The sequence below is a fragment of the Lontra canadensis genome, unplaced genomic scaffold (genome assembly GCF_010015895.1).
Source record: "Lontra canadensis isolate GAN:19392208 unplaced genomic scaffold, GSC_riverotter_1.0 scaffold27, whole genome shotgun sequence".
Lineage (NCBI taxonomy): Eukaryota > Metazoa > Chordata > Mammalia > Carnivora > Mustelidae > Lontra > Lontra canadensis.
This window is the reverse complement of record NW_022631021.1, coordinates 14,727,525-14,755,270: the sequence shown is the minus strand read 5'-3', so window position 1 is coordinate 14,755,270 and position 27,746 is coordinate 14,727,525. Positions and strand designations below refer to the sequence as shown.

The 27,746-nt window shown below is 38.4% G+C and overlaps 1 protein-coding gene across 1 annotated transcript in view; it reads left to right on the top strand.

Moving 5' to 3' along the window:
* The window catches only part of PRIM2 (DNA primase subunit 2), a 329,295-nt gene that overhangs the window by 249,122 nt on the left and 52,427 nt on the right, over positions 1-27,746 (top strand). The window contains exon 11 of the mRNA XM_032864463.1: positions 17,768-17,894. Coding sequence (XP_032720354.1) covers positions 17,768-17,894 — 127 coding nt within the window. The remainder of the gene's footprint in view (positions 1-17,767; positions 17,895-27,746) is intronic.

The window sequence follows — 27,746 nt, the reverse complement described above, 5'->3', positions numbered from 1 at the left end:
CTCTCCTCTGCTGCTCCCCCTGCTTGGGCTGTCTCTCTCTCTCTCTGTCAAATAAACAAATAAACAAACAAATAAAATATTGGGTGTGGTGTGTTTCAGGAGGAGAGGTGTTTCACATGGTAATTTATCTAGTTAACTTTCCAGGTAAATTTTAAGCAGTTGGATTTTTCTTCAAAGGTTTTAAAATGTGACATAACATAGAAAAAAGTTAAATTGGGGGGGGGGTCCCTTAATGTAATTAAATACTATGGGAATATACCTACACATACGCATGTATATTTCTGTATAGTTACTGATACAGACCGGTTTAATCACTTGAGCAGAAAAGTGAACTTGGGGACTAAGTTTATTTTTTCACCATTCTGCTATGGCTTTAGAGAAATAATCCTCCTGTTCTGTTCCTCAGTTATTTAGCTATAAAATGGTGACGGTAGTACTGAAAAGGATATTGCAAATGTATTCAATCAAGTGCTTATATAATTTACAAGTGGCTACCTTTAATTTTCCAATAATTGCTTACAGGAAATGTTAGGGAAAGGTAATTACTGGCATAACCACCACCACCAGTAAATGTTTATTCAGTGCCTGTAATGCACTAGGCAAGGAGCGGGAGAGCCTGAGACCCTAGATGACTCAAGGGAGCTAGGACCAACCTTGGATCCTGCATTTACTATAATCTTTTTATAAAGACAGTAAATTTTCTAGCTCACGACTAGAGGAGAGACTGTGAAGTGAAAAATTATAGTGTCTTATTCATTCTGTGAGTATTAGGTGGAACCATATGAAATTACCATTTATGTAGATCAGAAATATGTAATGTCATGGTAACTGCATGTAGTCCCCATTTAATATTTACAGAGCCACTGGCATGTGTCAGGGATTGTTGTAGGAGCTAAAGGCATAGAAGTTAACAAAGTAGACATAATCCCTGTCCTCATAGGGTTTGCATTCTCATGGGTTCTCCAGCCAGACCTCTCTTAATCTAGTATATCCACTGCTTATTCTGCATTTCCACTTGGATGTGTTCAAAACCAAGTTACTGGTGAATATAAACAGTGCACCTAGATCTTACTTGCTTTGTAGGTAGAAATCACAGCTGGTAGGATCGTGAATATATGACTTAGCTCAAGATCTCTTTTTCTGTGTCTATCAAGATAATAGAGCCAATAAATAAGGCAGTAATTTTTATGGCACCAAATGGTGATTTTTATCTATTGAATTTTAAAATGTACTCAGACATGAAAATGGAGCCTGGTAGACTGCTAAACACAACTATGAAGTATTTGCTCTTTCTAATACATTGCGACAAGCTATTCTATATCCTTCACTACATGTGGTAAATAGATGAGACGTGTCATGACTCAGTGAATGTGCTCTGGATAGGGAGTCTATGGAGCTAGACTGGAGTTTAAGATTTGCTGTTGAGGAAATAACTATCAGGAAATATGTTAACTTTTTACATACTTAAGTGATGTGAAAATAAGTAAGATAATTACCAAGTGGTTTGAAAATTCACCCTTGAGGGATGAGACTTGTTATACAAATATAGATAATAATAATTTTCATATTCATAGTTTAATGTAATTTGTGTGGCTTTTGTTTTTGTTTTTCTTGATTAAGATACTAGAAAATTTTGTTTTGAACAAAAACCAGAAAACTTTGTTTTGGAATGTATCAAACTATGCCATTCAATCTTTGCTCAACAGGCAGATGGAGCCTCAGCAGGGGGGCCAACTATTCTTTTGTCCGTGTTCATTATAATATAGCATTGATATATTAATTTTTAAGTTAAATCCTCATGAATGAATATATAAGACATTTGTTAGGCTATTTAAAGCATCTTTTAGTATTTAAAAATATAAGCTTTAAATTTTTTTCAAGTTGATGAAATTGGGAGGGAAAAAAAAAAAAAGCATTGTCCTGGTTTGTCTTTCATCCTTTTTTGTTAGCATATCCCTGAATATAGTTTATTCGAAAGACTAGCATGGCAAAATAAATTTCATTTCTTAATGAGATAGCACATCAAAGTTGAGAAGCAAATAGATAACCTGAAGCTATACAATAAGTTTACATAGGCTTCCCTTGGTAGAGCCATCTTCCTGCATTGCTAAGAACACAGTCCATCAATAATTCAATTTAGTTGTAAGAAAGCAGCCGCTTTGCTTTGAGACTTTAATTCTGATTCTTTATCATAATTCACAAGATGAAGTAACCTATCCTTACTGTGGTGCCTGTGAGTAACATATCAATATAAGGGGAGAGGGGAAAATATTTCTTCTCTGTCATGAATATTTTATTATTTCTCAGATAGTTCCCTGGAGTTTGATATGCTGCTCCTTTGTATTAAATAATATTTATATGGTGGTTATGTGTAGTTAAGTGGTATAATGTTACAAGGGAAAAAAACCCACTAAGATAAATTCACTTAAGTTTTCTTTTCCAGATAACTTTGGAAATTCCTTTTTTTTTTTTTTTTAAAGATTTTATTTTTAAATAAACTCTACACCCAACATGGGGTTTGAAAGTACAACCCTGACATCGAGAGTCACATGCTGTACTGACTGAGCCAGGGGAGAGCCCTGTCCTAGAAATCTTTGAATTATATGAGAAATGTTTACATTTCTGTTGACATTGAATGACCCTTGTAACAAATCAACCATTCTTATACTTCATACTGGGAAGCATAGCAGTGTGCTGTTATTTGTAGAATATGGCATGACTTGCTAGATGTTACAGTAAATTAAAATGGCTTTACTTAAATAGATAATAATTTGCCTTTTATTATTATGATAGAAAGCCTTTGTTTGCTGAACACCTCATGTTTTAAGCAAATTGAAAATTACTACTAAGTTCTGAAAATAACTTTTGCTATTTTTGCATGTGTTTATCATAATGTGGTAGAGAGAACATGGACTTTGAGCAAGTCATAAAAAGGTTGCAGCCTGGCACCTTTCACTGTGTGCATTTGGACATTTCAGTTTAAATCATTTCAAGTCTCAATTTTCCAGGCTGTGAAATAGGGATAACAATACTAATTTTGCAGGGTCATTAGGACAGTCAAATGAGATCATCTGTGTTATGCCTAGTCCATTGCCTGGTATATAAACATTTTATTTTGAAAAAATTCTAGACTTACAGAAAATTGCAAGAATTGTACCCAGAGTTTCATATGCACTTCACCTTGCTTCCCCTAATATTCACATCTTAACAAACTCTTACATAATGATCAAAATTAATAAATTAACATTGGTACAGTATTAACTAGAGTCTTTATTCAGATTTCACCCATTTTCTCACGCATGTCTTTTTTGCTGTTCCAAGATTCAATCCAGGATTGCAGATTGTGTTTAATTGTTGAATCTCCTAAAATGATACCATAAGAGGTATCTGGCGCATGTGACACCAACATAACTTACTACTGGTGATATTGGCCTTGATCACTTGTTTAACTCTTGAGTTTCTCTACTATAGAGTTAACTGTTTTCTCCTCAAAATATCTTGGGGGAGATACTTTTAGGCTATGTAAATATCCTGTTTCCCCACTAATTTTAGCATCCCTCAGTGGATCTTGCCTGCAACTATTATTAGTATGGTGTTCTAATGGTTAGATTTCTCTTTCCCTATCCTTCTACATCTATTAATTGTAATTTTTCTATTAGGAAAACTGTCCCTTTCCCCCCATTTATTTATTTTTTCAGTTCTTTATAGCAGTATGTACTCATGAATATCTTGTCAGTTACACATTTCATTCTATGGTTATAATTCCATGCTTTTATTGTTTATTTTCTTGCTCAAATTGTTCCAGATTTGGACATTGAAAGCTCTTTCAGGTTAGTTCCAGTGCCTTTTGGACATGCCCCCATCCTCTTTTTAAGCACCTCTTATCCAGTACACAAAATGCTACAGGCTCATGTCTTCATTTCCCTGCCCTGATCTTAGAATCAATCAGCTCTCAATGAGGCCTTGTAAATCCCTTAATAAATTTGCCACCCATCACCCAACATACACTTTCTAATTCTTGATATATTTTGTGTGTATTTCCCTTTGATCTCCTTCAGATGCAGCCTTAGAGAATTTAGTGGAAACTGTTTGTTCCTAATCTCTAGAAAAGAGACAAAACACTTGCCTACAATAGGAGGCAAGATATCTTCTCTTTGTGCCTGAAATTGTAGAGGAATAATCTAACTTGTCATTGTACATTAAAACTTTATCTCATGACATTTGTCATTTCACTGCATGATATATTTTTCTCTCAGTTATTGCTAGCTTTTTTTAAAAAAAGATTTTATTTATTTATTTGACAGAGATCACAAGTAGGCAGAGAGGCATGTGAGATCACAAGTTGGCAGAGAGAGAGGGGAGCAGGGATCCTGATGCGGGGCTTGATCCCAGGACCCCGAGATCATGACCTGAGCCGAAGGCACAGGCTTAACCCACTGAACCACCCAGGAGTCCCTATTGCCAGCTTTTTAAATCTAATGTAATTGTTTTCATTTGGTCATCTGTTATGTAGCCAAACTTAGATGACTAGAAGATGACATGTAATCTAATAAGTGATATATATCACTGTATTGTTGTGAATTTGAGAAAATCATTTAATCCTTTTAGCAGTTCATTTTTAGAGTTATTTTGGAGCTGATTTTGTAATTATGACGGAAGTAATTTTGTAATTATGCTGAAGTTCTTGTCTGTTTTGTAGAGTCAGATTCATTTTTGACATTGATAAAAAAAATGTGTAGTTTAATATGCTACGAGTAACCACTAGAGGGTGGTCATGGGTAACCAATTACCCATTTGCTATTTATTTAAAACATTCTGACACTGAAAGATTGATGATGAAGATGGGGGAGGGGAATACCAGAAAGCAGAATCAAAAAATTGAGTGACAGTATTAAACGAAATGTACTATGAGGAGAAAAAGATTAAGCAGGACAAATACATGTAGATAAAAGGCATATACCACCAAGAATATGTGATAATTCTGAATCTTTATCCAGAAACATATTGAAATATATCAATATATATCAATATTTAAATGTCTATATAAAATATATATATTTCTAAAGATTTTTGGCTTTTAGTGATTATCTTGGTAGCTCTTCAAAATTATGGAACTGTACATATATATAGTAGACTATAAACAGTATCTTAAAATGTTTTTTTACTAATCATGCTAGATCTTTACAATTCTGTCATAGTAGAAATTTAGTTCTAGAAAATACTTGCTTTGGATTAACGTTGCCAGATAAGGAAATCTAGAAAAGCAAACTATTAAAAAAATCGACAAAACGTCTGAGAAAATGAGTGAATAGGATGGAACTAATCTGGCAGAAGTTAAATAAATTTACATTTAATTTTTACTTCAAAATGTTTGTAAAAATCAATTCCTGTATCTGTAAAGAAGAGGGAACCTTTCCCTTGGAGATTAGAAGCTCTCATCAGCTAACTTTCGTGGAGTCTTTGATTGTAGCTCAGATGATTTTTCAGTTTGCTTCTCTTGTTTTCAGCAAGTGAAAAGACCAATTTATTCAAGCTGAGCCAACTCATCTTGGACTAGAGCATTCTACATCAGTCAGCCTGCTCCTGTGGTTTTCTGGTGATAATTTGTTTTATGTTGGCTCTTCCCTTACCAGTGAGATAGAGACTAAATTGATCACCTCTTAAGAGTTACTATATTTAGTTTCTTAGGCTGTAAGAATGTGATTCAGTAAATGCTTTCACTTTAGTGAATGAAGGATTGTCTATGGTTTCTGTCTTCAAATTTTAGAAAATTTGGAATCTTAATACATTTCATTCAGCGTTATGGCATTCGTGTCAATGAATAAAGTAGACTTTTCTTTCTAAAACAAGCTTTCGGGGGGAGATGCTGAAAATTCCATCATTAATCTGTCCTTTTCCTTAAGATCAGAACACTTAGCTGAACAGATAGCCAGTTAAAATGTAAGATTACGTTTTAATTTACCAGGCAGCTGCTCCAGACCATATCCTCCAGGTGGAATTGTTGAGGCCTCTATTGAAATGATATGTTAAACAGTTAACAATATGTAGTGATAGGAATTTGCTAAATCTCTGTTGTTGCTCAAAGTTAACATTGTAATAAATACGAGCCTTCAGTCCTCTTGTGGGTGCTGCAGGGCCCAATGAACATACAGTACAAAAAAGACTCTTAGCAGTTAAGACTAGTAAATATTTAGTGAGCAACTGCAATTTGCTGGGCTTTGTGCCAGGCAGGAGGTTTACAGAAGTGAATGAGAAGTGCCTGAAATAGGCAGTTCAGGGACTAAGGTTCTTTGCCTAACTCCCCTGCAACTTAGATTCTTGTTCCTTTCTTTTCTGGATTTAATAATGGCTGCACTAGATGATGTTTAAAGCCTGTTCCAGCTCTTAAATTTTTATTCTGATAAGGAAGCTAAATTTGCCAAATCCAGACCAGTTAAATAAGTTGCCAGTTAAATCAGCAGCAGTGTGTTCTGCATGCATTTGTGTCCTTTTTCATACTTGCTTTTCTCTGCTCTTTGTAGTCCAGTTCATTGGCATGTCCCCAACTAGATTGTAGATGCAGGAGTATCAAGTGTGCCTGGTAGTTTGAAAGCCTGTGGGAAACACTAGTGTTTCTTCACTGCAGTAAGATTTTACTTCATATTTGCCATTTTTTATGATTCTAAAATCATGGTCGATTAGAAACCAGGTAAATCATGCAAGTAGCTTGTTAGAATTATTATTTCTTTGGGGAGTAGGTACTTTTCTCTGTTTTTTACTGAAGCATTTTGTTTGACTCTGGTTCAGTGTGACTTTCTGCTGGCCCTGAAGCAGCTGAGAGCAGAGAAGCAGCCTACAGCTGAATGTTCGCCGTAGATAACGGACACTTGCCTGTATTTACTTATTCATTTGCCCCATTCATAATTTTGTAATATTTTCTAGAAAGTAGAAGACTAGGATTTTAATGCCAGCTTTTCTATGAAGTAATTGAAATAACTCTTCACTCAACCTCTTGAAACCTTAGTTGGCTCATTTATAAAAGAGAGAAAACTACCTAACTTCTATACTTTACAGGTCATAAAAGGTCTAAAAAGTATCATTTTGTCACTGCTAAAGATCTATAGAAATCTAAACTATTATTATTTGAGATATTACTAAGTACTTTTTATTGCTAATCGCAGTAGTGCATTTATACTAAATTGCCCATTAGGAATTTAGAAATGATGTTCTTTCCATAATACCTGACTGAATAGGAACAATTAGAATGATGTAGCTCACACAGTCCCAGGTCACAGATGACCCTCAAACCTTGTTTTCTGATTTGTTTGGGTATAGCCCTTGAATATGAAAAAGACAAACCCACTAGCCCACACCCCACCTGCATTCCGGAAGAGATAGCTTTCCATTTTCCTCTGATGATTCTGGCAGGTTTTTTGATACACAGGTGATTTTTTTATGTGTACTGGCTTTACTGAAAGTGATCTGCTTAATCAGTTACCTTGTCAGATAAGATAGGATCATTCTGTTCAATACTTTTTCTGTGGATTTTGGCATTCTACTATTTTTTTTAAAAAAATTCTTATGAAGTAGTTGAATCAAAATTTTAAGATTTTAGCTTGATCCTGCCTCAGGGGAAATTTGAGGGAAGAAAAATCAGCATACCCGGGGGTCTAGAACTAAAAATGTTCTCCATGAATTCAGAGAAGGGGATTACGGTGTGAAGATGGAAAGAAAACATGTCCCACTTTTTGCAGTGAAACTGTAGAGGAGAGAACAAATCTTTTTACTTAAGTTCTCCAGCTGGGGCTCGTAAATTAGACTGGCATAAGACAGATTTACAAGAGAAAAACAGAAGTTTATTAACATACATAAGGCTGGTACACATGGAAACACCTAGATATGAGTAACTCAAAGGGGCAGTTGAGGTTAAACAAAAGAAAGGGGTTTGGGGCTTCCTGGCATGTGAAGGGAGCAAGTTCTAAGAAGTTGATTGGGAAAAGTATGGCAAACAAGGGTTATTTAGTAAGCTTTGTTATGCAGTTTTAAGTCTACACCTTCTCCAATGATAAGAGTTGTTTTCTTCCTGGTAGGGAGAGGGAGGTAGGTTTACACAGGGAAATTTCCTTTATGAAAGGAAAACTTAGTGGGCGCTTTTTAGAGCTTTTCTGGCATCTACTGGTTCTCAGTGACCTTTTGAAAATAATTCATTCATCAAGGAGGCGTATTTTGGGGTAGAATCTTCTGGCATCCTTCAAAATATATATAATACATATTATATATATTCACTTCAAGTGAAGTTGCAGGAGTTTTCAGAGATGCACTTGAATATAAAATGGAATCTATTTTTAACATTTCACTTTTCAAATATAAAACAAGTTTATACAAATTTCATACAAATAATTGTAGCACATAATCATAGTATATACTTAGCATTTTACAGTTTACAGATTGCTTTTGCATAGAGTGAAGTACAGGTGTCATTATTACAATATTAAAAATGAAAAAAACAGACTGAAGTAATTTATAATTGCCTAACATTATTCAGCTAGTAGGTGGCAAAGTTAGAACCAAAATCTGGGTTATCTCTCTAAGACCTTGCTGCCTCATAAGCTTATGAAAAGTTCTCCCCAATGAGAAATGAATTAACTCTTACAGAGCAGAAGAAGAATATTTAGTACACCATAGGAGGTAATTTACTGAATTATAGTAATAGCAGCAGTGTCTTCCAGCTGTGGTACAGACTTGAAATTGCTTAACTGATTTTTTTTTTTCCTAAGGTCCTATAAAGAGTTAGAGGGAATAACTAGATTCTAAGTTTTTCTGATGAGGAGCTGGAGGCAAAACATGTAGGTAATTGAAGCATTATTAAATAACACGATCTGACCCACTGAGATAGCTTTTTCTTCCTTTTATTTTTAAAAAATATTTATTTATTTTTGTGTTGGGGAGGACAGAGAGCGCACGCTCTGTCCTGTGCCCAAGACTGGGGGAAGGGCAAAGGGAGAGTTATTTATTTATTTTTGTGTTGGGGGAGAACAGAGAGCGGACGCTCTGTCCTGTGCCCAAGACTGGGGGAAGGGCAAAGGGAGAGTTATTTATTTATTTTTGTGTTGGGGGAGGACAGAGAGCACACGCTCAGTCCTATGCAAGACTGGGGAAAGGGCAGAGGGAGTGGAAGAGAATCTCAAGCAGACCCCCTGCCGAGCAGGGAGCCTGACATGGGGCTTGAGTTCATGACCCTGAAATCATGACCTGAGTCAAAATCAAGAGTTGGACATTCAACTGAGCCACCCAGGTACTCCTAAGATAGCTTTCTCTAGTTAATAATAAAACTGACTACCTTGGTAATGATAACACCAAAGCATTGAAGACTTACTCTGTGCTGGATACTATACCAGGTGCTTTATGAAAATCAGCTAATTAGTCCCCACACCAGCCCTATCTGTTAAGTATTACTCCTTCATTTTTATATATAAGGGAACTTTATAGATTGGTTAAGTAACCTGCCCAAGGTCACATAGCTAGCATGGGGTAAGACAGGATTTTAACTCAGATATTTAACTTAAAGCCCCGCTTTGACTGATATAAAATGTTGGGGTTCAGAAGCCAAGTGAACAGTCAAGAAAGAATTTTGGAGATGTCTTTGGTGCAAAAAGGATGGTTTTATTAAAATACAGGATGGAACCTGTGGGCAGAAAGAGCTGCACCAGGCTTGTGAGGAGTGACTGATTATATACTTAGAAGTTGGGAGGTGGTTAGGTATAGAGTAAGTCTCTAAGGAATTTGGAAGCCAGTTTTCTAGGACTTTGAAGAGCTAGCTTTTGTCTGGGAAAGGTCATTGACTACTGTCTATTAAAACCTTAGTCATGAGACCTTGCAGATGTGTATCTGGGCCTAATCATCTTGGAGGGTGATTGCTAACACCTATCTTGGGCGACTAGAAATAAAGAAAGTTTCCGAAGGGATTTTTATAGGATCCTGGAGGTAAGGCTAATGTCAAGCTAAGGTTGTCTTTTGCTTCTAGCAACGTATTAACATGGAAGCAGTTGAGCTCTTTGAGGACGGTCCCTCTGCCTGTCCCAAGTACTTGTCAATGGGCTGTAAGTTGTAAGGAAGTTTAATTTTTTTCCCCTATATTTCTTTTGCCTTTGTTCTCCATATCATTAACTATTAGCCTTTTCTTCTTCCCATACCCTTCAGGGCCTCCTAGTTTCCTTTGAGTATGGTTTTAGTTAGAATATGTATGATGTTTCAATGACCTTGAGAGGTAGTTAAAGAATAGTATTTGGAATCTGTAGGTGGCTGATCACAAAGTTAGTTTTACAGATAGTAATTGAGTATAGTAAGTAGGCATTTAAAAGCTGGGGAGGGGGGCACCAGATATTAAATTCCTATAGCATGCATTCTGGTTATTAACATTGTAAGTAAAACTTGAGGGAAGTGACACAAGAAGAAGTTATCAACAGGTCAGAAACTATAGAAGAGAATGAACAAGAGTGTGCTGAGCAGAGGCCATGGGAAGCTCTCATATTCTTTCCTAGTTGCCGGTCCACTTACATGTAGGAGGACCCTGCTGCTAAGCTGTGAGTTCTTGTTTATGGTAACTCAACTTACTGGGGCCAAACTACTGATCCGTGGTATGCTGAAATCTGGGCATTGAATGAGCTCCTTTGTAGTTTTAGCAGACACCAACCAGTGCTCCCCCTCCCCCAGGGTCTTCTACATACATAAATTAGAGTTCCATAGAGGGTATTATGCTCAGTGAAATAAGTCAATCAGAGAAAGACAATTATCATATGATTTCAGTGATATGAGGAATTTGAGAAAGAATACAGATGATTATAGGGGAAGGGAGGGAAAAATGAAACAAGATGAAACCAGAGAGGGAGACAAACCATAAGAGACTCTCAATCTCGGGGAAACAAACTGAGGGTTGCTTGAGTGGAGGGGGATGGGAGGGATGGGGTGGCTGGGTGATGGACCTTGTGGAGGGTATGTGCTGTGGTGAGTGCTATGAGTTGTGTAAGACTGATGAATCATGGAACTGTATCCGTGAAACAAATAGTACATTATACATAAATTAATTAGAGCTCCAGATACTTGTGGGTTAGAATCAGGTGTTTTAAAGAAGGACTGAAAATGTCCTGTTAAGAAATACCATATCCATACACTATTCTGTGCCCTCATATATATGGCTGTTTTGCCTATTTAGGTCAAGAAGATTTTCCTTTTCAAAAATAAATATATTATGGCACTTTGGGTGGCTCAGTCAGTTGAGTGTCTGCCTTTGGCTCAGGTCATGATCTCTGGGTCCTGGGATTAAACCCCACGTTGGGCTCCCTGCTCAGCGGGGAGCCTGCTTCTGTCTTTCCCTCTGAACTTCCCCCGCTTGTGCTCTTTCTCTCTCTCTCTAAAATAAATAAAATTTTTAAAACAAAAAACCTAATATCGAATACAATTATATCTGAAGGATACTTGCTTTTTAACCATTTTCACTTTATTGTACAAGCTGAGCTTGACCATAATGAATGGCAGTTTTTGTTCCTTTGCTGATGGGAGTAATACTTCATCTTGGGCTTTTCTTGTTAGTAAAGATTTTCTTCCAAGGAAGACCATATATTGTTCTTCTAGGCAATCGAATGTTTACATCATGGTCTCTGAAGGTATATACTCATAGTTTCTGAGTAGATTTGACTGTAAATACTTCTAAAAGTATAGTAATGTAAGGCCACTAGATCGTGGGTAGGACTGGTATAGAAGGTAAAGTTGTGAGAGAGAGACTGAAAGAGATAGGGTAGGAGCAGGATAAAGATGTGCCTACTTTATGATTATTCTTGAGTTCCACTGGTAACATAGTGCCCCTCAAAATAATTGCTGTCTTTGGCAGACCTGCAAATTGGTGTGTTGCCTGTGCCGTGGCTGGGATGTCAGGACTATTTGGAAGGTTGAAAACTGCCGCTCACCCACCATAAGACCAGTGTTGATTTTCTGGCATTTCCCATCACTGGACAGAGTGGGATGGAGCCCAAGAAAGTGTGTTCTTCTCCTAGTTCTCTCTACCTCTTTGTGGTTTAGTTTGAATACGTAGAGATAGTCCCTTGAGTTGTAGATGTGGACACATAGAAAGTATTCTCTAAGAAAATGTCAGCCAGCCTTCTTGTCAACTATGGACCCCAAAAGTTATTCCTTATTGCACTTTCTCGAGGCATGGACAGTGACTGGAACATTCCAAGTACCAGACCAGAAAAGCGCTGATAGCACCGGAATACCTAGAAGACTATATACCCCGGTCATCCCTTTCCCTGCCCATGATCCTGTGCTAAACAAGTACCGACCCCCACCTGTGATCTCTCTCTGCCTGCTCTCTTGCATGTACGCCCCCACACCGAACCTCTCTGCAGAAAACTTGAAGTGTCCATCTTACCAAGTAGAGAGGTTGGTTGTTCAGGCTTGAGCTGGCCACCTCCCCCCAGCTGCCAGCACCCGAAATAAATCTTTCCCTTTCTCTTTTCCAAACCCTCATCTCTTGAGTTATTGGCTTCTCCTGCGACAAGTTTATCTGGAGTTTGTTCTGCAACAGGGTTGGCAGTCCAAGCTGAGCAGCTCTGCTTTTGATTTGTCCAGCCCCCTGGAGAGTCCCTGGGATGGAGCAGTTGGCTGCAGCCATGCCCCAGGGCTTCTCCATTTATTTCCTGAGTTAGCGTCTGTGATAGATCATTCGGTAACAAAAACATTTCCCGATCAGTGTGCCTTCTGGACAGTATTTCAAGGGTTTGCTAGTCTGAAAACCAGAAAAGATGGTTTGTGTAATAAATACATGAATGGTTTGAAAAGCTTAATTAGAGTAAGGTTAGATGTACTTACATGCAGACAGTAAGTAAGTTGGAAAGAAGAGGGTGGTGAAAGAAACTAATTTCAGCTTTTCTTCAGGTAGGGAGAGTAGTTTTCTTTTCCTTCTACAGAATAGCTGACCCAGAGTCTTCTGATGAACATACAGAAATCTTGTATCTGATTAAATTCACTTTATACCTAAAAGTTTTCACAGAGATCGATGATAGTTAAATTTTTAGGACTGTCGAAACAAACAGAAGGTATTCATAAAAGATACCTAACTGAAACTTTGAACACTCTTGTTTTCACCAATGACATTTACTTATTTTGAAAGTTCTTTTTTAGTTGTAATGGCATTTGTTTTCCTGGTTGTAATTTGCTTGTCAGCAGATAGGTAGTTATGAAGCCATAAGCTACTGACTGTTGAAAACTTCAGCAGGTCTTTTTTTTTTTTAAATTTTTTAAATTTATTTTCAGCGTAACAGTATTCATTGTTTTTGCACCACACCCAGTGCTCCATGCAATCCGTGCCCTCTCCAACACCCACCACCTGGTTCCCCCAACCTCCCACCCCCCGCCCCTTCAAAACCCTCAGATTGTTTTTCAGAGTCCATAGTGTCTCATGGTTCACCTCCCCTTCCAGTTTCCCTCAACTCCCTTCTCCTCTCTAACTCCCCTTGTCCTCCATGCTATTTGTTATGCTCCACAAATAAGTGAAACCATATGATAATTGACTCTCTCTGCTTGACTTATTTCACTCAGCATAATCTCTTCCAGTCCCGTCCATGTTGCTACAAAAGTTGGGTATTCGTCCTTTCTGATGGAGGCATAATACTCCATAGTGTATATGGACCACATCTTCCTTATCCATTCGTCCGTTGAAGGGCATCTTGGTTCTTTCCACAGTTTGGCGACCATGGCCATTGCTGCTATAAACATTGGGGTACAGATGGCCCTTCTGTTCACTACATCCCAGCAGGTCTTTTTTAAGACAGAAATTGATAAGCTGATTCTAAAATTTATATGGAAATGCAAGGACAAAGAATAGCCAAAATAATACTGAAAAGAAAAAAAAAAAAACCTCTAAAGATTTCCTGATTAAGACAATGTGGCATTGGCAAAAAGATAAACCTATATAGATCAATGGAATAATAGTGTCCCAAAATAGACCCACACATTTATGGGCAAATTTGACAAGGGTACCAAAGCAATGTATTTTTTATTTTTATTTTTATTTTTAATGGAGGTAGAGTTGACATACGTTACATTAGTTTCCTGTATACAGCATAGTGATTCAATGATTCTATACATTACGAAATGCTCACCATGATAAATGTAGTCTGTCACCATATAATGTTTATTACAGTATTATTGACTATATTCCCTGTGCTGTACTTTTGATCCCTGTGACTTACTTATTTTATAACTGGAAGCTTGTATCTCTTCATCTCCTTTTCCTGTTTCACCTATGCCCTCTCCTCCCATTTCCTCTGTTTTTTTTTCTTTGTATTTATAAATGTGTTTCTGTTCAGAGCAATTTAGTAAGGAACAGAAAATATCTTCAACAAACGGCATTGAAGGGCACCGAAATATGCCACCCCAAAATATGCCGCTTTGACTTAAGGGATTGTTTTGAGCTAAGGGCAGTTGAGAACCAGCAGATTCAGGAGGAGCACTTTACCTCCTCCTCACCACCTAAAAATAAAGTTGTCTCTGTACCAGAAAGAGAGCTACTCTAGACAACTCTTATCGCCCAAGAGACTCATCTGCAGAACAATAGTCTTTATTTACCATACACATCTCCCCTCACCTCATAACTTGCCTCTCCCACCCAGAATCCCCTTTCCTTTGGTTAGCCTAAAATGGTTTGTAAACCTCAATTGTTTGGCTACCTCAACTCCTATTTCTTTGAAAGACAGCCATGAGTGCACCTACGTACATATTTAATTAAACTGTTCTCTCTTTCTCTCTCTTTTTTTTTTTTGGTGAATGTCTTTTATCAGTTTGATTCATGGGCCCAGGTAGGCCCATGAACCTAGGAAGATAGAGGGGAAAAGATCCTTCCTCTTCTACGGGGGATAAAAAAGAACCTGGACTCCTACTTCACAGTACACACAAAAAATTACCTTGAGATGAATCAGGACCTGACTTTAAAGCTTAAACGTTACGGCTTCTAAAGGACAGCATAGGAGAATACCTTTGCAAGCTATCCTAGGACACTGAGAGCGTTACCATCCAAAAAGTTGATAAATGGGCACCTGAGTGGCTTAGTCAGTTAAGCGGCTGCCTTTGGATTAGGTCATGATGCCAGGGTTCTGAGATCAGTCCCGGAATCAGGCTCCTTGCTCAGCAGGGAGTCTGCTTCTCCCTCTGCCTCTGCCTCTCTCTCTGTCTCTCATGAATAAATAGATAAAATCTTTAAAAAAAAATAGTTGATAAATTAGGGTTCATGAAAATAAAAATATTTGCCCATCTTATCAGAAGATAACATCAAGAAAATGCATAGACAAGCCACAGACTATGAGAAAATATTTGTAGCACCTATATCTGACAGCAGAGTTGTATCAAGAGCATATCAAGAATACCTACAAAGGGGACGCCTGGGTGGCTCAGTGGGTTAAGCCGCTGCCTTCAGCTCAGGTCATGATCCCAGGGTCCTGGGATCGAGTCCCACATCGGGCTCCTTGCTCGGCAGGGAACGTGCTTCTCTCGCTGCCTCTGCCTGCCTCTCTGCCTGCTTGTGTGTACTCGCTTGCTCTCTCTCTCTCTCTCTCTCTCTGGCAAATAAATAAAATCTTAAAAAAAAAAAAAAAAAAGAATACCTACAAAGAAGACATCCCAGTTTTTTAAATGGGAGAAATATTTCAACAGACACTTTACAAAATAAGGCCTATCACCAGCCAAGAAAGTATGTGAAAAAATGCTCACGAGTATTAGTCTCAGGGAAATGCAGAGTGAGTGATCACTACCTATCCTTAGAATGGCCAAAATGAACAAACTTGAGACAACACTGAACTTTTGGGAGAGTGTGGAACTCTCATGCATTGCTAGTGAGGAATAAAATAGTATGGCCAGTCTGGAAATTGTTGGCAACAATTCTCCTATTTGTTTATGAGAGAAATGAAAATATATGCATATAGGGAGTCAACTACAAGAATGTTCATGGCAGTTTTATTGGTAATAGCCAAGACCAGGAAAAGCCCAGGTGTCCATCAATAGAGTACTGGATCAACTATCTGGTATAGTCATACAATGAAACACTCCCCAGCAGTAAGAGGAAGAAACTGCTGATAATGTGACCAATCAGTCCAGCATAGCTCCTAACTCAGGATGTGAACAGGTGCCTCCTGGTGTGCTGCCTTGGCCAGCTGCCCAATCCTGGGGAATACTGAGGGGACTGGACAACTGGAAAGCATAGTTCTAGGCTGGGTTTGCCAACACTGTTGCTGAATAAACTTGGATAAACTCATTGCAAGAGAAGGCAATAACTCAACAGACAAAGGTTTGGAAAAGAGAAAGGGAAGAGTTTATTTTAGGTGCCAGCAGCCAGGGTGGTGGCAGGCTCAAGTCTTATTAATCTTCCTCTTTCTTGGTGAGATGGATGCATAGAGTTTTAGAGAGGTTCAGGTAGATAGGGTAAGAAAGCAGGCAGAGAGCATGAGATCACGAGTGTGGGGTCTGTGCATGTTTGGCACCTGATCAGGGGCAAGGAAGGGGACATGTGGGATGTGGTCTTCTAGGCATTCTGATGCTATCAGGGCTTTTCTGGTCAGGTGGTTGGAATATTCTAGACATTGCGAAGCATCTTTGTCAACACCTCAGGGAGGTGTTATAAGAAATAAGCACAATGGATTTTAGTTAGAACATGAATTAAATGGTCTTGTCTATTTCTAGTTTTAACTCTTAGGGTCTGTAGTTCAACGAAAGGGATTGCTGACAATATGTGTAATGAATTGCATGCATTAATCTCAAAAACCTAAAAAGTCACGAAGGAAGTGAGGTACAAAACACTATATACTGTATGATTCCATTTATTTAAAGTTGTAGAATAGGTAAAACTCTGGTGATGAAAATAACATCAGTAATTTCTTCTAAGTATACAGCTGAGGAAGAATGTTGACTGAGCAGGGACACCGGGAACTCTGGATTGATGGAAATGTTCTATCTCTTAATGGGGGTGTAAGTTATATAGGTACAGTGACTTGTCAAAATCAGTGAAACTATAGACTTGAGATTTGTGCGTTTCACTATATATGAGTTATACCCTCAAATTTAAAAATCTCACCCCCCCAAAATAACACAGTATTTTCCTATCTCTTAATCTCATTCTCTTTCTTACTTTAAGTATTGGACAGCTAAGTCCCACTATTCTGAGCTTTTCAGTAGTTGTTAGTTCCTGGTTTCTTTCTGTCCGACCCATTTCAAAGTCTTTCTTATACTGTTAGCTGGCTTTATAAACATGGAGTTGGGAATTTCAGGTGGGAGACGATTGCAGCAGTTCATCAAATACCTGCTTACTTCTTGCTTTGTAGAGTGAGAAAATAGAGGAAGGGATTAATTATGTTAGGAGGCATTTCAGAAGTAGAATAGGTAGGATAGATTAATTTAGGGAGTAGTAGGATAAAGGGGTAGAGAAGAGACTAAACTGCTCTATACCCAGTACAGTCTTTGGAATCAAACCAAGAAGTGGGTGAATTGATTGTTCTTAGGAAAGGATTATCCTCACCTATATAAACATTCTCTGTCTCTACCTGAGAAGTTTGTTTCCCACAAGTTTTGCACTTTAAAAAAACGTATTTATACATGAAGGACTCAAATGATGTGTATGATATGTACATCTGCCAATGGATGGTGAATTTATTCTAGAAGATACCATTTTGTACTCTGACTCTAGCTGGCACTGCTGACACAATATTGTACGGTATTGGCTTACTTTGTCTCTTTTTCCTCCGATCAGTTTGATAAAGGCTACTCTTACAATATCCGTCATAGCTTCGGAAAGGAAGGCAAGAGGACAGACTATACGCCTTTCAGTTGCATGAAGATTATTTTAACCAATCCACCAAGCCAAGGGGATTATCATGGTAAGTGCTTCCACTGGGTATATGTTTGTGAAGTGTAGAAACCCGTGAGCTCTGTGGGAAACAGTGAGACACTGTGATGGCTGTTTGCATCACCGCATTACTCGGTGATGTCAGTCATCGGTGTCAAGCTAGTGCTCCATTACTCTTCTAGTGATTTGTCTTACACCAAACCAGGTCAGCAAGAGAATTTACTCAGCTATGCTTTGGATGGTGCTGGACCAGGCTTTTCAATTCTGTTTGCCCCCTTCACCTGCTATTTTCTGTTTCTCTCATGAGTAGGAGACTGATACAGGTTCTTCAAAGGGTTTTGGAATTGAGTCCCTTGAATTTTAGAATTTTAGAATAGCCACTTCATTATTTTCAAAAGATTACCAAGGAAAGATATGTTTTATTTTCATCACTATTATCTGATTAACGAAGATTAAGTGAGGAATTTAGCAGTTTGTGGTATCAAACCTCTATCAATTCACCTCAGTTATTGTAGGTTAAAAAAAATGTCTAGAGTCAAGATGGCGGAGAAGTAGCAGCTGAGACTACTTCAGGTTGCGGGAGATCAGCTAGATAGCTTATCTAAAGATTGCAAACACCTACAAATCCAACGGGAGATCGAAGAGAAGAAGAACAGCAATTCTAGAAACAGAAAATCAACCACTTTCTGAAAGGTAGGACTGGCGGAGAAGTGAATCCAAAGGGACGGGAAGATAGAACCTGGGGGGAGGGGCCGGCTCCCGGCAAGCGGCGGAGCAACGGAGCACAAAATCGGGACTTTTAAAAGTCTGTTCCGCTGAGGGACATCGCTCCAGAGGCTTAACTGGGGTGAAGCCCACGCGGGGCCAGTGTGGCCTCAGGTCCCGCAGGGTCACAGAAGGATCGGGGTGTCTGAGTGTCGCAGAGCTTGCAGGTATTAGAACGGGGAAGCCGGCTACAGAGACGGAGCCGAGGAGTGAGCTCTAAGCTCGGGGTTACCTTGAACCGGTCCCAGGCTCGGTGAGCTCGGAGCGCGGCTGGAGGCCAGGCAGACGGGAGTAATTGGGCGCTGTTTCCTGAGGGCGCACTGAGGAGTGGGACCCCGAGCTCTCGGCTCCTCCGGGCCGGAGACTGGGAGGCCGCCATCTTCATTCCCGTCCTCCGGAACTCTACGGAAAGCGCTCAGGGAACAAAAGCTCCCGAAAGCGAACCCGAGCGGATTACTCAGCCCGGCCCCTGGTAAGGGCGGTGCAACTCCGCCTGGGGCAAAGACACTTGAGAATCACTACAACAGGCCCCTCCCCCAGAAGATCAACAAGAAACCCAGCCAGGACCAAGTTCACTTACGAGGAGTGCAGTTTCAATACCAAGGAGAGCAGCGGAATTCCAGAGGAGGAGAAAGCAAAGCACGGAACTCATGGCTTTCTCCCCATGATTCTTTAGCCTTGCAGTTAATTTAATTTTTTTTTTCTTTTTCAATTTTTTTTCTCTTCTTCTGCTAAATTTGTTTAAACTTTTACCCTTTTCTTTTTTAACGTTTTTTAACTAGTTTATCTAATATATATATATTTTTTCCTTTTTATATTTTTTTCATTATTGGTTTTCTTTTTTTATTTGTTTCTTTTTTCTTTTTTCTTTTTTTTTTCTTTCTGAACCTCTTTTTATCCACCCCCCCTCACGATTTGGGATCTCTTCTGATTTGGCTAAAGCATATTTTCCTGGGGTTGTTGCCACCCTTTTAGTATTTTACTTACTCCTTCATATACTCTTATCTGGACAAAATGACAAGGCGGAAAAATTCACCACAAAAAAAAGAACAAGAGGCAGTACCAAAGGCTAAGGACCTAATCAATACAGACATTGGTAATATGTCAGATTTAGAGTTCAGAATGACTATTCTCAAGGTTCTAGCTGGGCTCGAAAAAGGCATGGAAGATATTAGAGAAACCCTCTCGGGATATATAAAAGCCCTTTCTGGAGAAATAAAAGAACTAAAATCTAATCAAGTTGAAATAAAAAAAGCTATTAATGAGGTGCAATCAAAAATGGAGGCTCTCACTGCTAGGATAAATGAGGCAGAAGAAAGAATTAGCGATATAGAAGACCAAATGACAGAGAATAAGGAAGCTGAACAAAAGAGGGACAAACAACTACTGGACCACGAGGGCAGAATTCGAGAGATAAGTGACACCATAAGACGAAACAACATTAGAATAATTGGGATTCCAGAAGAAGAAGAAAGAGAGAGGGGAGCAGAAGGTATATTGGAGAGAATTATTGGAGAGAATTTCCCCAATATGGCAAAGGGAACAAGCATCAAAATCCAGGAGGTTCAGAGAACCCCACTCAAAATCAATAAGAATAGGTCCACACCCCGTCACCTAATAGTAAAATTTACAAGTCTTAGTGACAAAGAGAAAATCCTGAAAGCAGCCCGGGAGAAGAAGTCTGTAACATACAATGGTAAAAATATTAGATTGGCAGCAGACTTATCCACAGAGACCTGGCAGGCCAGAAAGAGCTGGCATGATATATTCAGAGTACTAAACGAGAAAAACATGCAGCCAAGAATACTATACCCAGCTAGGCTATCATTGAAAATAGAAGGAGAGATTAAAAGTTTCCAGGACAAACAAAAACTGAAAGAATTTGCAAACACCAAGCCAGCTCTACAGGAAATATTGAAAGGGGTCCTCTAAGCAAAGAGAGAGCCTAAAAGTAGTAGATCAGAAAGGAACAGAAACAATATACAATAGCAGTCACCTTACAGGCAATACAATGGCACTAAATTCATATCTCTCAATAGTTACCCTGAATGTTAATGGGCTAAATGCCCCAATCAAAAGACACAGGGTATCAGAATGGATAAAAAAACAAAACCCATCTATATGTTGCCTACAAGAAACTCATTTTAAACCCGAAGACACTTTCAGATTTAAAGTGAGGGGGTGGAAAAGAATTTACCATGCTAATGGACATCAGAAGAAAGCAGGAGTGGCAATCCTTATATCAGATCACTTAGATTTTAAACCAAAGACTATAATAAGAGATGAAGATGGACACTATATCATACTCAAAGGATCTGTCCAACAAGAAGATCTAACAATTGTAAATATCTATGCCCCTAACGTGGGAGCAGCCAACTATATAAACCAATTAATAACAAAATCAAAGAAACACATCGACAATCATACAATAATAGTAGGGGACTTTAACACTCCCCTCACTGAAATGGACAGATCATCCAAGCAAAAGATCAACAAGGAAATAAAGGCCTTAAATGACACACTGGACCAGATGGACATTACAGATATATTCAGAACATTTCATCCCAAAGCAACAGAATACACATTCTTCTCTAGTGCACATGGAACATTCTCCAGAATAGATCACATCCTTGGTTCTAAATCAGGTCTTAACTGTTATCAAAAAATTGGGATCATTCCCTGCATATTTTCAGACCACAATGCTCTGAAGCTAGAACTCAGTCGCAAGAGGAAATTTGGAAAGAACCCAAATACATGGAGACTAAACAGCATCCTTCTAAAGAATGAATGGGTCAACCAGGAAATTAAAGAAGAATTGAAAAAATTCATGGAAACAAATGATAATGAAAATACAACAGTTCAAAATCTGTGGGACACAACAAAGGCAGTCCTGAGAGGAAAATATATAGCGGTACAAGCCTTTCTCAAGAAACAAGAAAGGTCTCAGGTACACAACCTAACCCTACACCTAAAGGAGCTGGAGAAAGAACAAGAAAGAAACCCTAAACCCAGCAGGAGAAGAGAAATCATAAAGATCAGAGCAGAAATCAATGAAATAGAAACCAAAAAAACAATAGAACAAATCAACGAAACTAGGAGCTGGTTCTTTGAAAGAATTAATAAGATTGATAAGCCCCTGGCCAGACTTATCAAAAAGAAAAGAGAAAGGACCCAAATAAATAAAATCATGAATGAAAGAGGAGAGATCACAACTAACACCAAAGAAATACAGACAATTATAAGAACATATTATGAGCAACTCTGTGCCAACAAATTTGATAATCTGGAAGAAATGGATGCATTCCTAGAGACATATAAACTACCACAACTGAACCAGGAAGAAATAGAAAGCCTGAACAGACCCATAACCAGTAAGGAGATTGAAACAGTCATCAAAAATCTCCAAACAAACAAAAGCCCAGGGCCAGATGGCTTCCCGGGGGAATTCTACCAAACATTTAAAGAAGAACTAATTCCTATTCTCCTGAGACTGTTCCAAAAAATAGAAATGGAAGGAAACCTTCCAAACTCATTTTATGAGGCCAGCATCACCTTGATCCCCAAACCAGACAAGGATCCCATCAAAAAAGAAAACTACAGACCAATATCCTTGATGAACACAGATGCAAAAATTCTCACCAAAATACTAGCCAATAGGATTCAACAGTACATTGAAAGGATTATTCACCACGACCAAGTGGGATTTATTCCAGGGCTGCAAGGTTGGTTCAACATCCGCAAATCAATCAATGTGATACAACACATTAATAAAAGAAAAAACAGGAACCATATGATACTCTCCATAGATGCTGAAAAAGCATTTGACAAAGTACAGCATCCCTTCCTGATCAAAACTCTTCAAAGTGTAGGGATAGAGGGCACATACCTCAATATTATCAAAGCCATCTATGAAAAACCCATCGCAAATATCATTCTCAATGGAGAAAAACTGAAAGCTTTTCCGCTAAGGTCAGGAACACGGCAGGGATGTCCGTTATCACCACTGCTATTCAACATAGTACTAGAAGTCCTAGCCTCAGCAATCAGACAACAAAAAGAAATTAAAGGCATCCAAATCGGCAAAGAAGAAGTCAAACTATCACTCTTCACAGATGATATGATACTATATGTGGAAAACCCAAAAGACTCCACTCCAAAACTGCTAGAACTTGTACAGGAATTCAGTAATGTGTCAGGATATAAAATCAATGCACAGAAATCAGTCGCATTTCTCTACACCAACAACAAGACAGAAGAAAGAGAAATTAAGGAGTCCATCCCATTTACAATTGCACCCAAAACTATAAGATACCTAGGAATAAACCTAACCAAAGAGACTAAGAATCTATACACAGAAAACTATAAAGTACTCATGAAAGAAATTGAGGAAGACACAAAGAAATGGAAAAATGTTCCATGCTCCTGGATTGGAAGAATAAATATTGTGAAAATGTCTATGCTACCTAAAGCAATCTACACATTTAATGCAATTCCTATCAAAGTACCATCCATTTTTTTCAAAGAAATGGAACAAATAATCCTAAAATTTATATGGAACCAGAAAAGACCGCGAATAGCCAAAGGAATATTGAAAAAGAAAGCCAGAGTTGGTGGCATCACAATTCTGGACTTCAAGCTCTATTACAAAGCTGTCATCATCAAGACAGCATGGTACTGGCACAAAAACAGACACATAGATCAATGGAACAGAATAGAGAGCCCAGAAATAGACCCTCAACTCTATGGTCAACTCATCTTCGACAAAGCAGGAAAGAATGTCCAATGGAAAAAAGACAGCCTCTTCAATAAATGGTGTTGGGAAAATTGGACAGCCACATGCAGAAAAATGAAATTGGATCATTTCCTTACACCACACACGAAAATAGACTCAAAATGGATGAAGGACTTCAATGTGAGAAAGGAATCCATCAACATCCTTGAGGAGAACACAGGCAGCAACCTCTTTGACCTCAGCCGAGCAACATCTTCCTAGGAACATCGCCAAAGGCAAGGGAAGCAAGGGCAAAAATGAACTATTGGGATTTTATCAAGATCAAAAGCTTTTGCACAGCAAAGGAAACAGTTAACAAAACCAAAAGACAACTGACAGAATGGGAGAAGATATTTGCAAACGTCATATCAGATAAAGGGCTAGTGTCCAAAATCTATAAAGAACTTAGCAAACTCAACACCCAAAGAACAAATAATCCAATCAAGAAATGGGCAGAAGACATGAACAGACATTTCTGCAAAGAAGACATCCAGATGGCCAACAGACACATGAAAAAGTGCTCCACATCACTCGGCATCAGGGAAATACAAATCAAAACCACAATGAGATACCACCTCACACCAGTCAGAATGGCTAAAATTAACAAGTCCGGAAATGACAGATGCTGGCGAGGATGCGGAGAAAGGGGAACCCTCCTACACTGTTGGTGTTGCTGGTGCAACCACTCTGGAAAACAGCATGGAGGTTCCTCAAAATGTTGAAAATAGAACTACCCTATGACCCAGCAATTGCACTGCTGGGTATTTACCCTAAAGATACAAACGTAGTGATCCGAAGGGGCACGTGCACCCGAATGTTTATAGCAGCAATGTCTACAATAGCCAAACGATGGAAAGAACCTAGATGTCCATCAACAGACGAATGGATAAAGAAGATGTGGTATATATACACAATGGAATACTATGCAGCCATCAAAAGAAATGAAATCTTGCCATTTGCGACGACGTGGATGGAACTAGAGGGTATCATGCTTAGCGAAATAAGTCAATCGGAGAAAGACAACTATCATATGATCTCCCTGATATGAGGGAGAGGAGATGCAACATGGGGGGTTAATGTGGTAGGAGAAGAGTAAATGAAACAAGTTGGGATTGGGAGGGAGACAAACCATAAGTGACTCTTAATCTCACAAAACAAACTGAGGGTTGCTGGGCAGAGGGGGGTTGGGAGAGGGGTGTGGTATGGACATTGGGTAGGGTATGTGCTATGGTGAGTGCTGTGAAGTTTGTAAACGTGGAGATTCACAGACCTGTACCCCTGGGGGGAAATATATATATATATATATGTTTATAAAAAATAAAATTATAAAAAAAAAATGTCTAAACAGTTTTTTGTAGATTTCTGAGTTCAACAACTTTTTTCTAAATAGTTCTCTGGCCATACCTTGAAAAGCTCCTCGTTTGTCTAGTATGTCAGACAATGATTTTAATAGTCCATATTAGTAAATATTTTAGATTACTAAAGCTTACTGAAGTATGTTTTGAAACTTTTTTGTTTTGGCATTAATTGTTTTCACATCCTGAATGGAATCCTTTTTAAAAAGATTATACACTTTTAGGCTATTAGGGATTAAGATCAAATAATCACAAACAGAATTTTAAGGAAGATGCTTGTCATGTCCAGAGCAGTAAAAATATGCCTTTTCTTTCATATTTAATAGATGAAAGGTAGCCAGCACTGGTATACACAGTGAGCAGTTATCATCACTTTTTGTCACTTACTTTAAGGTACCTCTAGAAATGCAGATTAGCAATCCTCCACCCTCAGGTTTATGAAGTCAGATTTATTTGCAAGTGCCCTGGATAATTTTTATGTCTTCTAAACTTTGAAAACCATTACCAGATACTTCAATTGAGAAAAATCTATTACTTTTCTTAGCAGCCACACCAAGCAGTTCACTTGCTTTTAATTTGGCCTAGTAAAATCCCCAGGGATTCCTCTATCATGTCAAGACCCTAGAACACCTCACTTACATTGTTGATTTTTATTAGATTAAATGCAGGATTTTATATAGCTTATTCCTTATGAAATAAAATCTTATTTATTCCAGTCCTTTCTGTTTGTTTTATTTTGTAATTTAAACCCTATTAGTTAAAAAATAATGTACTTAGCAAACAGTAAGTTCATGTTTATTAGAAACCTTGATCTGTTCTTTTCTTAATGAATAAACTTAATGTTTTTAGAGCACTTTTAGGTTCACAGCAAAATTAAGCAGAGGGTAGAGAGTGCCTTCTTGCATACTCTCTGCCCCTAAACTTGCATACCTGTCCCCCCCCCCCCCCCCGTCAGCCTCATCCTGCACCATAGTGGTTTGTCATATGTGAACTGAGACGAATGTGTAATCTGCTGTTCTGGATATAGCCATTATATAGATATCAGTTATATTAATTGATGGTGCTTTTATTTTTTATTTTTTTTTAATTAATTGATTTATTTATTTTCTAAATTAACATATAATGTATTATTAGCCCCAGGGGTACAGGTCTGTGAATCGCCAGGTTTACACACTTCACAGCACTCACCATAGCACATACCCTCCCCAGTGTCCATAATAACCCCACCCCCGCTCTCCCAACCCCCCTCCCCCCAGCAACCCTCAGTTCATTTTGTGAGATTAAGTCTGTTATGGTTTGTCTCCCTCCCGATCCCATCTTGTTTCATTTATTCTTTTCTTACCCCCCAAACCTCCTATGTTGCATCTCCACTTCCTCCTATCAGGGAGATCATATGATAGTTGTCTTTCTCCGACTGTTGATGGTGCTTTTAAATTCTGTGAATATTGTTGCTGATTTACTGCCTGCTGGGTCTGTCCATTTCTGGTAGAGAGGTGTTGATGTCTCAGACATCAATTTCTTCTTGCAGTTCTGCCAGTTTTGCCTCTTGTGTTTTGATGGTCTGTTGTTAGATGGATACATGTTAAGGACTATTACATCTTCCTAGAGTATGTGTCCCTTTCTCATTATGTAGTATCCTTGATAAATTTCCTTGCTCTGAAGTTTTTATATTACCTTTATTTATCCTCTGATGTTCTCGTCTTTAGGTAGGTCTGAGTTTCTAGCCTATATTGCTTTCCTTCTCTTTGAAGAACAACTTTTTAACATTTCTTGTCTTACAGGTCCGCTGACAACAAATAGTGTCACTTCTGATTTGTCTGAGAAAAGTCTATTACTCCTTGTCTTTTGAAGATAATTTCACAGGGTACAGAATTCTAAATTTGTGGAGGTCCCCCCCCCCACCTCTTTCTCTACTCTTTAAATATTTCACTCTAAAAACAGCCAGTCAGTCAGTCAACCAATCACTCTTGCTTGTATGGTTTCTAAGGATAAGTTAGATATAATTGTTATCTTTGCTTCTCTGTAAGTAAAGTGTTTCTTACATCTGGCTTCTTTTAAGATTTTTTTCTTTATTTTTGGTTTTCTGAAGTATGAATGTGGTATATCTAAGCTCTGTTTTGGGGGGCATTTATACTGCTTGTTGTTCTTTGGACTTCCTGGATCTGTAGTTTGGTGCTTGACATTTATTTGCGGACAATTCTCTGTCACTATTGCCTCAATGTTGCTTCTGTTCCTTCCTTTATCTCTTTTTCTGGTATTCTCACTGCCACCTTTCATAGTGTCCCACAGACCTTGGATATTCTGTTCTTATTTTTTTTAGTTGTTCTCTCTTTGTTTTTCAGTTTTAGAAGTTTCTCTTTGCTACATCCTCAAGCTTAGAGATTCTTTCCTTAGCCATGTCTACTAATAAGCCCATCAAAGACATTCTTCATTTCCATTACAGTGTTTTAGATCTCTAGCATATCTTTTTGATTCTCAGGATTTCCATCTTTCTGCTTACATTACCTGTGTTTGTACATTGTCTGTTTTTCCCATTAGAGCTCTTAGCATTAATCAGTTATTTTAAATTCTTGGTCTGATAATTCTAATATCCCTGCAATATCTGACTCTAGTTCTGATGTTTGTTCAGTCTCTTCAAACTTTATTTTTTGCCTTTTGATAAGCCTTGTAATTTTTTCTTAAAAGGTAGACATGACATATTGGGTAGAAAGAATTCCAAAAATAAGCCTTTGGTAGTATGGTGGTACATAGGGAGGTGGAGAGGGTGGTATTCTGTAGTCCTGATTAGTCTTTTAGTGAGCCTGTGGCCCTGGGCTATGAATTTCAACATGACTCTCAGTTATTCCCCCCAGGTGGGACAGGATGGTTAGGAGAGACTGGAGTTGTATATCCTCCCACACCCCCGGAGGTTAGGCTCTCATAAAACCCCAGAAGTTTAGGCTCAGGTAAAATAGTTTGTTCTGAGGGCAGGGTGGCTCTGGAGTATCAAAAT